Here is a 17,575-nt window from a genome sequence, read left to right on the forward strand (position 1 = left end):
CTACGACAGGATATTACATGAAGTAACTAACAAGACAGCCTACCCCAAAAAGATTCCAAGCCTCCTAATCTTTCAAAATCATTATCCTGATCCTTCCTTTCTCCTTCTCCATCTTTTTGTGCTTTACCAACTCCTCCTAGGTCACGACAAGCATACAAGCTTTGTAAAATAATGTTTTGTACCAGTGAAAATGGCAACCACCTGCTAGTGCCTCGTAAATATTAAACAATAGTAGCAGAAGCAAGAGAATACTGACAATTAAGTATAACTGTAGAACGGGAATGGAAGAAAAAACAAACTTGGTTCCACAAATAGAGAAAACAAAAGCATTCCTCTCAGAAACAACCATTTCATTATCATTTCACTGAGCTACTGCTCTGTGGGCCAAAAGAAATGGCAGGCTAAACCTCTAAAGAAACCAAGTCACAAGCATCTCATATATATCAAACCTAATCCACAAAAGTAAACACTACTGATTGCCCCTTTAGTAAACAGGTACTGTTTGTTTGCTTTTTTATGTGGCCTACTATCTGTACACGTAGCTGCATACAACTGAGAAAAGGAAATCACACGAAATATAAGCAAAGTACTTATTTAAATTACATGAGGTCTCATCACAGCACAAAAAGTTCCTTTTGATTATTAAGAGCCTGTAAACATTTAAAAATAAGTTGCAAAGAAACCAGTGTTTGTTTCTGTTTAAAGAAAAGAGTAATTACAGTACATAAAATTCATTTCTCAATTACACAATGTGTGCACTGATTCCAACAGCTTTTACTGTTAGTGGTTCACTACAACTGTGAATGTATTTCTTCAACACAGCCAATGAAATTACCAATAGCTACTCAGTCATGTTTACTAAATCAATTTAAGGATTTACACTTTTGATTATAAAACAGTCTAATGAGAATCTAAGCATTAAATGTACAGAAGACCAAAGCAAGTCCACAGACGTACAGAGGGTGTGACAAGTTATTGCAACTTAAACAAAAATCACACAACTGTTTTTCTAAACAAGTCTCCACAAATGCAAAGTGAAGTTTATTCACTTCAGTCATCCCTGTGAACATCTTGAGACTCTGACCCCAGGACTAAAGTGCCGTAGCGAGGCTGCACAATTTAATAAAACAGATGTAAAACTTACCATAGAAGTCACTGATCTGGCATCTTCTTCATAATTCACTACAGGTGGTGGCTCTTTCCCATCATTCTCTTGAACCTTTTGTTCCAGTAGTTCTTTCTGAGCTGCAAATTTTGCCTCAGAGCATCTTAATTGCTGAACTGTTTGCTTAAGTTCTTCCAGCGCTTGCTTTTGGCTCAGCAAGAGTACAATACTGCAGAAAAAAATGACAAACAATTTAAAAATATACATGATTTAAAATACATATTTTGTTTCATAAAAGCTACAAAAAAAAAAAAAAGGCATGAAAATTCCTCAACAGAATTATTTCTTCAAAGGCATAAACACATGAAGCAATTTTAGAAAATTTTTGTAGCTTTGAAAAGCTACAAGCCAATGCAAGCGAACACCTACTTTGCCATTCTCTTTTCTCAATCTATCACAAAAATAATGTTGTAATATATATAGATGAAACTACTGTTTTCGTCCACTTTTGATTGAATTTATAAACACTAGGGTTCCCCATCCTTTAGAGAAGAAATACATTTTTAGATTATGATTTCCAGTGATGAGAAATCCACTGCAGTCCACGCTGTTGTTGTAATAATAATTTGCACTATTAAACTCACCTTACATCCAGTATAAATTTGTCTGGCATCAAGTTAGAGATATCTTTTGTCTCTTCTGGACTGAAAGGTCCTCTATCGCGTAATTATTTCTGGACTGCAGTCTAACATTCTTCTTATGAAGCTAAATAAATTGAACTCTATGAGGACCTAAAAGCAATTTTTTCTTGTCTTCTGCATGTTTTTATGGCTCTTCTCTGAATACCCCTCATATCCCTGAATACTCCAAGACAGACATAATTCAATCATTATTGAAGGACAAGCAGACCACCTAGAACATTTACAGGTACCTAGATGACTCTATTATCCCCAGGAACTGCCAAAACCAAAGATGGACAGAAGATGCCTAAAAGACAGAACCATCCACAGTACAATACAGACACCCTTAAAAGCACTCAATTGGAGCCCAGTGACGTGGTCTATAAAGAGATGCAGAGTTCTCACAGTCTGCAAGAACAGATGAAGGAGGTAGAGGGACCAGAACTATGAAGAATGAGGACAGTATAAAGAAAAATCACAGTATTCTGTCAGTATGTATCTTCAGGATAATCCCTGGAAGACAGACTCTCCTGCAAGCCCCACCCTTGGAGAAAAAAAGAAATTTAAAAGTTGTTGATATTGAGACTGTTCCTTCACAAACTGATGCTGAGCCAAATAACTATTCAAACAGGTTCCAAAGTGGTAAGGGATCCTCATTGGCAGGAAAAGATAAAAATCATATCCCTATAGATGAGCACTGTGCTAAGTCACCAAAGAACAGAACTCCGTACAATCAGCAGAATGATCATTCATTTAAAAAGGATAAGTATGAGGTATGAAGACACAATTAGAAGAACTGAAACTGAGGTCTGGCATGAGACTGCACACATTTAAAAGCATCACACAACGAAATGAACAATTATCCTGGCGTTACCCTCAAGATAATGTTCTTTCATCGGGTCCTCATTATGAGAGGGAAAAAAAGAGATCACCCTGTGAAAATTATGGACTTCCACCATCAGCAGGGCTTTGGTGAATACACATCGGCTAGAATGACAACATCCCAAACACCGAATGGTTTCAACTCACCATGATCTGGACATAACAACACATACCCTGCAAGTTAAAAGTCACAAGCTATTCTCTTTCCTGAACTGTGGCAAGATGGATTATCGTCTAATTGGTTTGCCCAAATCCAACATAGAATGCTCCCCATTCTATCTATGCATGAGGAATTAGAACCCATAAAATTATTTGCCTATGGCTTGCATGAGTGCAAACTTTATAGTCCTTGTGGCTAGCAAGAGCTATTAGCAACCTCACAGAGTGAGATCTTGTGTGAAGAATCCTTGCAAGACCAGAACAGGACAACAGGTTGCAAAGTGGTAAACAGGTGAACCAAATCAAAACCGAAATATTCAATATGCTATTATGTCGGGAGGGCAGATGGTATGCTTCACATACACATATATAAATAAAATATAATTAAAACACTCTCTGTGTTGCAGGTGATATCGTCACTTGAAGGCGGAAAGGGATATTGGTGCCAGGATAATAGTACCAATACAGCTAAATATTGAGGAGGAATACAAAATCACAGGCCTAGAGATACACTTCTGCACATGCCCTAATGAAAAGTGCAGTACGTGCAAAGATCAGTTTGTAGTGTTGCCAGAATTAGCCACCAAGAAATGCTTTCATGCCCCAACTCAGACTGCCACTGCAAAGTCAAGAAACAACTCAGAACTTGTGGTGCCGAAGCTGTGTCAGAAAGAAGTAGGGAGACAGCTGAAGTCCAAACTGGTTCAAGTGAAGAGACAGAAAACATGATTTTACAGACTTTTACCATCGTTTTGCCCAGATAAAGCAGACAAGGGGATTTCCTCAGCACTGAAGGGCAAAGCTCAGCACGTTGTCACCCAAAGCTCAACATAGGGTCTAGAGCTCTTGCATTTGGAGTCGACCTCCTCACTTTCCTTCCTGACAAGGGATTTGCGTTGCACCAACAGAATGACCTCTGGCTCAAAAGGCAAGCTTTCATTTATTGCTCAACTATCTTTACCTTTCACCTTGCCTTGCAGCGCTGAGGCCAGTGCCATATGCTATGACAGCAGTCAAGAACATGCAACAGTTGGATGAGATATTGTAGGGACCATAAGTACATGCAAAAACATCCTGATCACTCTGCATTGCAGTTAAAAGACGAAAATGGGGTCTGTTGGAGGAAGGCCTCACCAATGACAAATCAGAACTGGGGTGATTTCAGGGCAACTTTTATCTTACAACTAGAAATCTAAGCCAGATTTCATGCCTTTTAATAAGACCTACAGGTACTGGTGCAGTCTGAACTGAAATCATCTCCTCAACACCACAAACATCTCCTACAGGATCAGTCAAAGGAGCCTACCCACAGCAAGAGACACAAGGATGGTCTGAACTATTGTCAGAGAGACATAACTGATAACAAAACAATACTGGGCGGGGGGGGGGGAAACAACACACCACCACCAAACTCATCTAGTTCAAATACAGTTTATCCTTTAAGTAATATGCAGCAAGGAAGGTAGGTCAAGAACTAAAAAATTGGAAAATATACTGTGAGTACATGTGAACTTCACCAAAGAAAAGAACAGGGAAGTATCTAATCAAAACACTGATATCATATACATACATAAAGTTTCGGATATGAATGAAATACTGTCCAATGTATCAAGTGACAAGATGCCTTCAGCAAAGAGCTTCAAGACTTCTTCAGTGAATGAAGATAGGATTACCTGAGGACTTGCATTCCAGTTCACTAGTATTGTAAACTAATATTTATGACCAAGTTAGTAAGGTTATGACTGACTGCAACAAGAATCAGAAAAACATCACTACATACAGAAGATTTCTTTATCTGTTGTATTAACTTCAGTTTAGACTGGGATGTGCATATTTTTTCTAATCAGAGGTAGAAAAAAACCTTAAAGATCTTGCCCAAGAATGATTCTTTATAATAATGGTTTATTTATGGCACTGTAAAACACTCATTAATCCCTCGCCTTCATTATTTACTATGCTGTACTACAGGGTATCAGATCTACAAACAGTTTTGTAAAGAAAACGCAACAGAGAATGAACTTAACCTAATGAGTTCCAAACATATTATTGCATAAGAAAGAATACGTCTTGCACATGACTCTGAAAAAGTCTTTCATAAAATTATATCTACACAATGAACTCCATCAAACAGACAGACAATCTGAACTGACTCCTCTTCTTCCATCAAGCTGAAGTTATAATACTAACCAAAGGTCCAGTTCTTGAGCCATCCCAACACTACGACAATTATATTAAAATAATGGAGCTGCTCAGTTCTCCAGTGAATTAGGATCTGCAGTGGGTAAGGGTTATTTTGGAGATGGGAAACTAACTTATTGTTGTTTTTCAGCATAATCACTTCTCACAAAAGCAGAACAAGATTAGTGGAGGTTACTTCTTAATTAAGTCTTAGGAACTGCATTATAGATGCTTTTCCCTCAAATTATCATATTTTGAAATTTCATTTTTACTTACTCAGACTTCTTTTCACAAGTCTTAGAGGACTCCTCTATTTTTTTCTCCAGTTCCAACACAAGTTCCTCTTTGCTCAAAAGGGTTTGCTGTGTCTGAATCAGTTCTTCTATTACTGTTTTTAACCTGCAAGACATAGATTTCAGAAACCCACGTTGTGAATACACAAACTGTATATATTTGGGAATACTGTATTTTTTTTCCTGAAGATTAAAAGGAGCATTACTCTTTAAATTATCTTAGAGCTTGGTGATTTTTTTTTGTGGACATACCTTTTTATTATGTTATTAACCCGTATTATTACAGATCTCATACTAGCCTCTGTATACATACAAGGTTACAGAATGATCTGCTGCCTGCAGGCTCTCCTATCAAGAAAACTTCTTCCAGAATGTGTGATGAGTTCTGTGAATTAATGCCTTCCTAATATACTGTTAATTTATGAGATGCTTTATGAAAGACGAAAGCTTTCCAACTCCTGAAGTACATGTTAAATAAATACACAGAATTAGTAGCTGGGCTGTATTCATCTCCAGAAATAACAAAAATACAAATTGACACTTTCTGTTATAACAGTGATGTGTATATTTTTCTCTACAATTAACTTTTTTAAAGTCACACAATCTTTGGTAACAGTTAATTCAAAGGAAAGATAAAGCTTGTACAAGAACACTCAATACTAACAGAGAAGGGCTTATTGCACATTAAAACCATTACTAACACTTTGCAATTATGCTGGCAAACATTCCAATAACCAAAAAGTCAACAAATGTACAATAACATTTGCACTCTGAACAATGCAGATAAATGGCTCACATAACGATGACTTCTAAAATGCATATCAAAATATATATGTTGACTTCAAGCAATTGTTAAGCCAGGAGAACAATTTTTTTTAAATAAATAAATATGTACACCTCATTTCCTTCTCAGCATTCATCTATCCATCTTTAATTATCTTACTCTGCTTCCCCTGTATTTTCAAGCCCAATTTCAATAAAAAAGTTATGAAGTAAAGAGTGGAACAAAGGCAAAACACATATAGTACTTACCACTGCACAGATCTATTGCCCAAAATCATTCCAAATTGGGGAGGGGCACAGAAGGTCAACTGAGAGTAATTTACATGGACTCTAGACATCTAGGAGCCACGTTCCATGTCCATATATACCAAACTGAATTATTTGATTCTAAATGTTGAATTAGTTCTCTCTCCTCCAGATATATTTTATACAATGTTGATTAAATATATTCTTTACTCTGACAGTCCTGGATCTTATCTTGGAAGACTTAAATTACTATAAAAAAGCCATATAGTGAACGATAAAAGTTTATTTCCCAAATGTACAAGCACCTGCATGTGTTTATTTTGAGATAAGGGAAATACTTAAAACATTTCTCTCAAAGTAATATTCCCACAGCTCCTTTTTTAATAAACATTTTTATTGTTTTTAGGCTATCACAATCTGTATGCTGAACTTCTCAGAAATGACAATGTTCTTACACTGGGTCTCCAATTTAATATCAACTAACTTCCTTCTTTTAATATCTTGCTAAAAAAGTAATTACCAATTTTGTTACTGCATATACCACTTTTTGATCAGCTTCCTAATCAAAATTTTAATCAACATTATATTGGCTTAATTGATTTACAGGAAGCAGGTGTTACATCTAATGATCAAGCACCAATATTCAAGAAATTAAAACCAAATAAGATTGTTCATCACTGGAAGGTATGAGTGTATATATGCAGAAACAACATATTAAAATATTTTACCATTTCAAAAATATCAGATTTTATACTGCAGCATCAGATTGAAATAGAAAGTTGATGTAGTTTTTCCTAAACCTTGTGAGATACTTTAGGATGTTTGTATTTATCTTAGAGAAAACAAAACAAAGCAACCATATACACACTAAACTAACTTGTTTCCTTGTGTTCAACCTTTATTTTTTGTTTTAAACAATAATTTTCATTCAAACTGGCTAGAACTGACATATCTGCATCTGCCTTATATCATCTTGGTTGTGGTTTGTCAAAGGAAGTTTCTTGTGGCCTCGTATTTGCCTCCTGGATAAAATTAATTTACAAAAGGGTTTTTATTACTAACTGGTTAGACACTATAATCCTTATTAGCTTTAACAACCACAGAATCCCAAATCGGCAGGTTTCAACGGCATGAGAACACATAAAATGAGACTAAAAAAAAAATCTAGAAAGCAGACATCTTCAAACTAGGTTCTGGCTACCTGGAAAGCTGCCTTTCATATTTCTTTAGTCATTAGCACCATTCTGCCTCAAATATCAATAAAAATAAATGTTTGTGCTTACAGAACTTATATTTCAGAAGATTTTTTAAATTAATTTGGCTATTACTTCATGTACCTACTGATCAACACTTACTTCATTCTGATTGCCTCCTCTCAGTTTTTAATGTGTGCATCTTCAAAGCACAAACTTTTATTCTGTTGCACCTTTCAGAATATCTCTATATTAGTCAGTGACAGTCATCGACATTTATCAGGTGACACCATACCTCTCTCATTACTTAGAAAGGTTACCTAGTCAACACTGACTGTTAACAACCTCCGTCAAAACTGTATTCATAAACTTACCTAAAAATGTAAAAGTGAGCCAGTTTTCTCATCATGTTTCCTTAAAATATATTTTATGAAAACCTTTAAACAGTAAGGTATGTAAAGCTGTCAGTTTTACCTCACATACTCAATAAAACAACTGATTCAACTAAAAATTATTGATTCCAAATCAATATACACCTTTTAATCTATTAAAAGTCCATGAAATAAATCCACTATATGTACTGGATTTATAATATTTGGTAGATACTGAAGGTAGTTCTCTTCTGCAGAAACATAATGATATAGTATTTTGACGATTCAAGGCCATGATCTCAATACTAAAGATCAACAGTCAAATTTCTATTGTTTCAGCACATACAGAATGGATTTTTAAAAAGTCATCATCTATGGATAAAGTATGTAATATACTTATCTTACTTGCAAATTTCTAGTCACACACACTAAGTTGACGCAAATACCTGTGGGGTTTTTTTGGCTGTAAGGGTTTTAAAGCAAGACTTGTAACAAAATTTATCTAAAACGCAGTTAACAAGGTATACAAGCAAAGGCAGTTACAGAGAACTAAGCACTTCTAAAAGGAAGAGTTCTCACCTACACTAAAAAGCAATTTAAAAAAAGGACAAAGAGGATAAGAATAAACAGTTTTTACAGTGCCAGGAGCTAGTGGAGCTTCACAAAAATCTGCACTGCTTAATATGTTCGTAATAATCCAAATAAAAGGACAGTTTAAAAAGTGACAAAGAACGCTGACCGTACAATATTATTTGAGGTAGGGGGAAGGGGCTGAACATGAAGAATACAAAAGGATTATTCTGGATCTTATGATACTCAATAACCGGACTGTCATTTAGAACATTAATTGCCATGCATATTGAAATAGGCAAATATACAGGGGGAAAAACAATCCAAATCTTTATTTATGTAGTGAATGGCTCTAAGCTGACCGTTACCACCCAGAAATGAGATCCCAGAATTACAGTAGATGATTCCATGAAAACACTGGCTCATGTATCAACACTGCAGCGGTCAGAAAATGAAACAGAATGATTCTCTAGGATTTGTTAAAAACAAAGCAGAACAAGAATACAGGAAACCTCAGTATGCCTCTCTCTAAACTATACATCTGGATTACCTGTGCAATTCTGGTCATTCATCTCAGAAACAATATAGTAACCTTAAAAACATTCAAATAAAGTTGACAAGCTTGATAAAGGATGTAAGTTCTGTGAAAGGACAGACTAAAGCTAAAGATGGCTCTGAAAAAGAGATCACAGAGCAAGAGTATGACAGAAGTCTGCAATATCATAGGCAGAAAGGAAGAGATTGTTCCTATTCTCTTCCAAAACAAGAGCTTAAGAGCCATAAAATGAAACTAAGAAGTAGCAGGTTCACATAATATGAAGTTAATCTCTGGAATTCCTTGACCAAAAATTCTGTGAACAACAAATACTTGTACATACTGAAACTGACCAGACAAGTTCATGAAAGAAAAATACCTCTAAGGCTATTATAAACTACCTCTAAGGCTATTATAAACCAACAAACACTACTTCTGTCTCAAAACATTTCTGAGCTGAAAATTATGGGAGGCTGAGAGATCGTTCTGAGGAAACAGCATTGCATGATCATCCTGTTCTTGTTCTCCTCCCTAGACTTTTCCCTGTTGGCTAACGTAAGAGAGAATAGAGTTGGTTAAGTCAATCTTTGGTCTGGCCTAATACAGTTAAACTTTTTTTCTCAGTCCTAAATCTAAATCAGAAAGTGAACACCTTGAAGACAGCAACACTTAAAAGAGTTATTTGATTTCTGTTCCAAAAAAAAAAAAAAAAAAAATCACACCATAAAATTTCTGTCTCAAATTCACAAAAGAATTTAAAGTAGGTGAATATAAGGTTTGTATAAGGACACACTGGAAATTGTATTGAAAATGTATATATGTAGGCAAATATGCAGACACACATTTATAAACACAAATACACATTTCATCAGAATCATTTACTAGAAAAGGAGCATTTCATCTCTTTCACTTAGATATGCTGATGTCTTATTTCTAAACCATGGGATACAGAAGACAAGCTAAACAAGAAGTTATTTCTCTTTTTGAGCTATGGAAGGCAGAATCTTTGAAAAACTGTAATACTTTATTGAAAAGGAAGATTCACTATATATATTTTTCCTGTTACTGTGCTGAAGTACATCTACATGTACAACATCTACATAGTTTAAGCAGGAATAATCTCAATTTAGTAATGATGCAGAATATATTATAAACAGAAACATGTTTAAAGGGAAGTGAGGGGCTTTAATTATCAAGGGATCCTTTCATAAGAAAGATGAAGCTGCTTCAGGACTAAGGAGGAGTCTGACAAAGGAGGCTGAAACTTCATATTAAAAAGGTTGTTTCAATACCTATTAAGGAATAAATTTACAAGAAGTAATCAGACTGCACAGGAAAAAAGAGAGGATGATCAATGACCTTGAAAAGGAATTAATAAAATCCAGAGATTCTGTCGTGTTGAGAAAACACAGGGATTAAAATAATCTGCAGAAGACACTGCAATGTGTTTAGATTTGAATTACCTCACTGCCATTAGGACTCACTATGATTTTGGTTTTCAGAAAAACCTACAAGAAATAAGGATCATAGTTTGATTAAGCAGATGAAAATTTTAAAAAACCTTAAAAACCCCCTGCAACACACCATTGATATCTTATTTGGATCAGTTATGCTTATTAAAGGAAAAAAACTTCAAATAAGTCAAAAATGGACTGAAATACAGTAGAGACAACAAAAACATCATCAACCAATGAAATTCTGAATTTTCCATTTTAAATTGTTGTCATCAATATAAAAAAAAATTAAACATACAATTAATAGTTGCAATCTCACAAGTAACTGCATCGGATGACTTTATGTCAAAAGTTGAGGCTGATAATATAATAAGAACATAATAACCTCAGCAGGAGATTTGTTCCCCAGTAACAAATGATTAAAGGTGAAGTTGGTAAAAGTAATGAAAAGATTTAACCTGGCAATATATTAACAAAATACATAGAGAGGTAGTTTATCACCCTGAATAGCTAAAAGCTCCATGAAATGCAATACAATAGCTACATCTGTGTTAGTAAATTAATGTATTTTAAAGGTTATAATAATGAATAAGAATTTTCTTTGGAAAACAAAAGCAAATACTTACAAAACAAGTGAAATAAATATATTCATGAAAATTTTCTGTATGGCAATTTAAATCACTGACTACATTACTGTACTCGAAAGATTCATCAAAAGATTTCAGTATTTTTCCTAGAGTATTGAATGTGGAAACACTTTTGGGAAGATGAATCAGTATGTTCCCAAGGAGGATTCATAATGGATTTGGGGCACTCTATAAATTAACTGGTAAGGAGAGGAACATATATTGAAAGTGCTGGCAAGTTTTTGTGTACTCCCACAGACCCGCCAAGGCAAGCGCTATGTGCTTACAATGGTGGAAGCAACCACCGGCCGGCTGGAAACATACCCCGTGCCCCATGCCACTGCCCGGAACACTATCCTGGGCCTTGAGAAGCAAATCTTATGGCGACACGGTACCCCAGAAAGAATTGAGTCAGACAACGGGACTCATTTCCAGAACAATCTCATAGACACCTGGGCCAAAGAGCATGGCACTGAGTGGGTGTATCACATCCCCTATCATGCACCAGCCTCCGGGAAAATCGAGTGATACAATGGGTTGTTAAAAACTACATTGAAAGCAAAGGGAAGGTCCCTTTGCATCATGCAACTGATGCTACGTGGAGTAAATGGGTTGCACTGATCACACAACAAAGTCGAATAGGAAACCTTAGTCGCCCAGGAATTCTGGAAGTGATCACGGACTGGCCAGAAGGCAAAGATTTTGGAATATCACCAGAGGAGGAGATAACGCGTGCTGAAGAGGCCCCACTGTATAATAAACTGCCAGAAAATGAGAGGCTATATGCCCTGTTCACTGATGGGTCCTGTCGCATTGCAGGAAAACATCGGAGGTGGCTGGCTGAATCGGTTGGGTGACACAGGGTGAGCGGACATGCTCACAGAATTGTTCCTATTCTGTACAAAGGAACAATAAAACCAGCATGGGAAAGAGTCTATAGCATGAAAATATTATTTTTAGAAACCGGACCTCAAAACTGAGGACATATCTACGTGATGATCTGAGTGAGCCCAGATATAATGTATAACAGCATTTCCAAAGGATGAACGTTTGTAAAGACTTACATGATTTGTAAACTTTCTGCTGTTAGATTATTCCACATGATCTCATTAGCTTGAAGGTTTTCGTTTTCTTCTAGTAAAGACGTATCAAACTCTATTTCTTGTTCAACAACTTCTGATGACCTAATTTAGTAAATAAATGTTACATTTTCAAAATTAACACATATCTTTGATGAGATCATAAAGCAAATCATTATGTTTTGAATTATTTTAATAACTAGAATATAGTTAAAATTACATATGAAATAAAAGAAAAGGTAGCAACTGGATACATATTCTTTTTCCTTTGAATAAAGAACATAGCCTTAAAATCACACCAGATAATAAAATGGCACACAATTCTTTGAATCAAGATCACCGCATAACCGAGGTTCTCAAGGAGTATCAATGTGAATGGGTCCACTCTTAGCGGATCCTGCTATAAATCTGCATGTGACAATTATCAATTCACACATAACAAAAAAGATAATGCAAGAAGTCTTAGGACTATTTCTGCATATACTAATACAGAGTAACAGTTCAATAAAAGGCAAATACAGTTTATTTTTCAAGTAAAAAACTTTCTTGCGTTATCTGCATACTCTGTAGTCTCAGGCACTGCTCAACCTGCAATAACTGCAGAGTACACAGAGGTACCTAGAGTTCACTTTAAACTAGAATTTGGACAATAAGAGAAATAAAGCAGAGAAACTTAGTTTAGCCCAGAATGCAAACTGCATCCAAATAAACAGTAAATTAGCTCACACTGAATCTGGACTGTCACGTATAGTCTGCTGTCAGTACCAAAGTTACGGTTCTTCACATGTAGTAACATAACTGGAATTTTGTTTTTCTAGAGCCAGCCAAACAGATGAATGGTTAAAGAAACAGTCACATTAAAAACCTGACTTTCAGCCAGCTTTCTGTGCATCCAAATAGAACAATTTTCAAACTAGGATAAAGCTTTACAAGTAACAATGTAAACAGAACCAAACAGAAACAAATTCAACTCTGATCACTTAAGTAGTGTTGCAGTTTAATGCAGAGTTTTCTCAAGAAGAAACATGAACATGCACACCAAGATGAAAATGTATACCTGTGAGTATCTATGAAGTCATTATACTCAGAGTTAGGGTTTATCTGTTCAACCGAGGTCTGGATCTCTTTATGGACATTCACAATCTCTTCTGTTACAAGACTGGTGATCTGGGTATACTCATCCAAGATTCCTTTTCTAGAGAGGAAAAAAAATTCTAGTGTATAACATGGCACTGAAGGCATAGATGGCATTGAAGATGCTTCAAACTTTCAATTTGCTGTTTCTACAAACTCTTGTTGCAACTGGCTAAAAAGGGAAAAAATAAGACAATATATTACTCAAAGAAATAACAGATCATCTGTGGCCTTTTCTTTACAGACTGGGTATGAGTGAGAAGTCTCTAAGACCATGTATTGATATGTATTGATTTCAGTGCATCTACATACAGGGTAGCTAAACTAAAAACTGTAGAGATTACAAGGAAAAGGAATGTATACATCTCATCGGTGACACTCTTCTTCACAAAGTATCATGATTGTTATAACCTAAAGTTTTTCATGTTCTGACTGACAAAATAATTATATTCTGGCATAAGGCAAAACGAGTCACAAAATAGGGTGCATTTCCTTTAAAAAATGGTTTTCTTTATTGTTTTAACTATCCTCTTTCATATATTTATTTTATGATTTGTCATTCAGACAAAAATAAGTATAAATCACAAGTTAGCATATATTTACAAGAAGAAACAAAATCAAGCAACAAGCTCCTGCAAGAAAGTACAAGCCACCCAGCCTTGTCTTTACCTGCTTCCAAGAGTGGGAAAAAACAAGTGAATAGGGCACGGTAAAATAAGTGATAGTGTGCCACTACTTTTAATAGCATCCAGTAACACATCCTCAGAACACCCTCCTATTCTCTTTACCTTTTAGCTTTCCATAAATGAACCCTCATAATCATTTCCTATTTCATTTTGATCTTTGACAAACTTGCTAGCTTGCCAGGTTCTGAAGCATGGTGAGCTTTCTTAAACTACTGATGAATTTTGGCCAGCCCAGAGGAACATGCAGAGAAAAAAGCATCAATAGATTTTTCCTGCATGAGATCTCAAGTTATGTTTAATCTGTAAGAAAAGTTACGTGATTGGATTTTTTCAGTACTTTTTCTGAGGAGAAAACAGACAAGAGAGGGCATTAAATCCTGCCTTGCCTGTGAACAACATGTGTGAAAAGGTTCCAGAAAATAGTTCAAAGAGTGTGACGACAAGATAGATGAATGTCAATTACAGTAATGCCATACTGAAGAGAAAAGGAATCTATGTCAATTACCAAAAAAAAAAAAAAAAAAAAATCATTAGCAATGTTAATCTACACTTCTTCAAGTTTACCAAACTAATTCATCTGCAAAATCAGGATTATCAAGGAAGTATGTTTCACACAGATGGCCACACCAAGCTCTACACCTGAAATCACCACCTGTTTTTGACACCAAAGATACTAGAAAGGAGTAATTTTCCAATACATTCACATCTCACAAAAAACGTCTATGTAGTGACAAAAATATTTTTTTACAGGTTTTTACTCCAGACATAGCAAAGGTGAGCAAGTTCACTAGGTTCTTGTTCCATCATAAAATTCTTCAGTGAATTATCTTATCTCACAATTCTGAAAAATCACCATAATTACACAAATTTAATTCTAGCCTTTTGCTATGATTTTACGTACCGAGTAAGATTAAAAGGGCTGTACAGAGACTACTACAAAGGTCTATTTCATTTCAATACCTGCACCAGAATCAAAGGAATTAATACAATACTGCATAGGGCAGTTAATGGTGTCTGCACCACATAAGCATATAAAGCATGAAATCCCCAACTCTCCCTCACTTCCTGTGTGCTGAAGTCAAGATGAACATAGACTTCAGAGAAGGTAACAAAATGAGTTAAAGAAGAGTGCCTCGCATCTAAATGAACAATACCTAAAAAAAAAAAAGTAACTGCCCTTTCTTTTAGGCTAAGTGATTTAAATAACACCCCAGAAAAAGACCTACAGAACAGACTCCCTAACCAACTCCCATTCTTCAGGAAAGACAAAGAGGCAGCATGGTGGTTACAAACCAGAAAAGAGGGCTTAAAGTCCTCATTGTCTGTTCTCCGAGATCATCAGTTTGCACATCTTCTGTAATGATGTAAAAAATGATCTTTCAGGAGAAAGGTAATTGTATTTTGAAGACTGGATTCCTTACAGTGAGATCAGGTTTATATGATCCTGTTACTTCTCCCACACATATGATTAACCACGCATCTGCCTGGCCCTCCTCCACAATGACTTTCAAGACAGTTGGCCAGTTTAAACGAAATTTGTTGCTGGCGGAATTTCATAAAAATAAGACTACCAGAGAGGCAGCAAACCTGCCGTAGTATACCAGCTGAAGGACAAAGCATGTGCTCAGCTATAAACACTGCAGTTAATCTGTAAGATTTTAAAGTTTTATAAGAAGACGGTGTCTTGCTAGAATGTTTTAAGTAACCACTGAAAACTACCGTCTGCATTATTTGGATAGACTTTTCTATGCACAGTTATTGTCAATTGAAAGATGAAAACATCTTCTTTCATTATCCCTTGATATAGAATTAATTAATCACAGTTTATTATTTTCAAATAATTGTATAAATTAATTAGAATACTACACATATAATATTCCGCAAGTTAAAAATATGCAGGAATACATCTTACAGGGCTTTAATCATTTCTTCTTGCATCTTCTGTAGTGAATCAAGTAACAGAGGAAGCGTAGTATCATAATACTGGTGCTGATGTAACTGTGCTCCTTTCAGTGCTAACACATACTGATTATGCAACATATGAAGCTTCATAGTGGCTTTATCACACCGATCTTTGGCTTTCTCGGTCTCCTTTCCTAAGAGAAAATAAAAAAAGAAAAATGCACACGGTGATTTAAAAGCATACAAACTTGTAGATGACATAAACCTAGTAGATTTATGATAAGTTTGCACCGTTATTCTATGGTAGTCTTTTCAAGGTACTTCTCTGAGGAAGGTAAAATCTGACCGTTTTCTGGTCATTAGTAAGACCAAATGTCTTGCTTTTCTAATTAAAAGGCTAAGTAAGAAAAAACTGGTGTATTTTCTTTGAGCAGAAATGTAAGAATACTTTATCTAAAAGTATATGAAAACCACTGTCTACACAGATATAAAAATAATAAAACTATGAAGAATGAAGAACAAAACTCATACACATGACTATCACAAAGCTAATCTTTTATTTGCCTCAGAGCAAATAAACATTATTTAATGAAGAAAGTAAGAGATGTCCTACTAGGTCAGATCCATGATTCATTAAAAATCTGTCATTTATTGTGAGCATAAATTCTGTTGCTACGTATCATCTCAATAAAGCAATGGTGCAGTCTACATATGAGTAGCTGAACTCTCACACTATTACTCCTGTCCAAAATGGGCAGCTTCTCTACTACAACTTAACATTTCCTTATCACTGTTGGTATCCTGATCAGGAGGTTGGCTCTACAATCTCAGCTCTACACTATTAGACGCTAGAAGTCCTCAAGTTCATGCTGACAAGACCAGTTCAGTGCTGAACCTGAGAGCTACAAGGTACTTCAAGAGGTCACCTATTCTATCCTTTGCCATGGTAATTGCACAACTATGCGGCATATGTTTTTATGACTTACCTAAGATCTCCAATGAGAGATAACTTTGTAACCTCCTAGTACCATTCAGGCCTAGTGCTATGCTAGCTGAAAGCATCCCCCCACCTCCCTGCCCCTTCACTCTCCAATGTAAATCTTTATTGCTTTAATTTAAACCCTTACTTACTTCATACATGCCATGGGTACGAAAAATAGATTCTAGCATCCTCTGCAATCCATCTTTTATATATTAGATTACATACTCTTCTGCTCAATTTTCTAACCTTCATACTAATGGCCCTACAGGTCTTCCCTTATAAGTCCTGTTTGTCTTTTGGTTCACAATCTTACACAAGTGCAACTTCAGTCAAGGCTCAAAGCCAAGGAATAACTTTACATTCAAGATACTGCTAGCTCATAAAAAAAAAGAAAAAAAAAAAAGAAAGAAAAAGGAAAAAAAAAAACCCACATCTTTTTTGAATACTATACAAACATGGCATCACTGATTACTTTTGCTTTGGCATCTGATCCTGCCAACTAACACTATTTTTTTGAGACTCATCTCTCAGTTTACCAAATTATTTTTAACTCTACAGCTGCCCTCCAGTGCACTTTCAACCCCTTCAAGGTATAGTGATGCCTGGGAATTTAATAAACAAACTCTGAAACAAAGTAATGAAACACTGAAAGACCACCCAAACCTAATCTCTACATATATCCTGCAATGTCCCATAGGATACGTTATTCTGACAAGA

The 17,575-nt window shown here is 35.6% G+C and overlaps 1 protein-coding gene across 1 annotated transcript in view; it reads right to left on the reverse strand.

Moving 5' to 3' along the window:
• The window catches only part of FER (FER tyrosine kinase), a 170,648-nt gene that overhangs the window by 125,130 nt on the left and 27,943 nt on the right, over positions 1-17,575 (reverse strand). The window contains exons 5-9 of the mRNA XM_050912701.1: positions 15,887-16,070; positions 13,212-13,349; positions 12,140-12,259; positions 5,281-5,403; positions 1,145-1,334 (exon numbers count right to left, since the gene is read on the reverse strand). Coding sequence (XP_050768658.1) covers positions 1,145-1,334; positions 5,281-5,403; positions 12,140-12,259; positions 13,212-13,349; positions 15,887-16,070 — 755 coding nt within the window. The remainder of the gene's footprint in view (positions 1-1,144; positions 1,335-5,280; positions 5,404-12,139; positions 12,260-13,211; positions 13,350-15,886; positions 16,071-17,575) is intronic.

Source organism: Gymnogyps californianus, chromosome Z (genome assembly GCF_018139145.2).
Source record: "Gymnogyps californianus isolate 813 chromosome Z, ASM1813914v2, whole genome shotgun sequence".
Classification (NCBI taxonomy): Eukaryota; Metazoa; Chordata; class Aves; order Accipitriformes; family Cathartidae; genus Gymnogyps; species Gymnogyps californianus.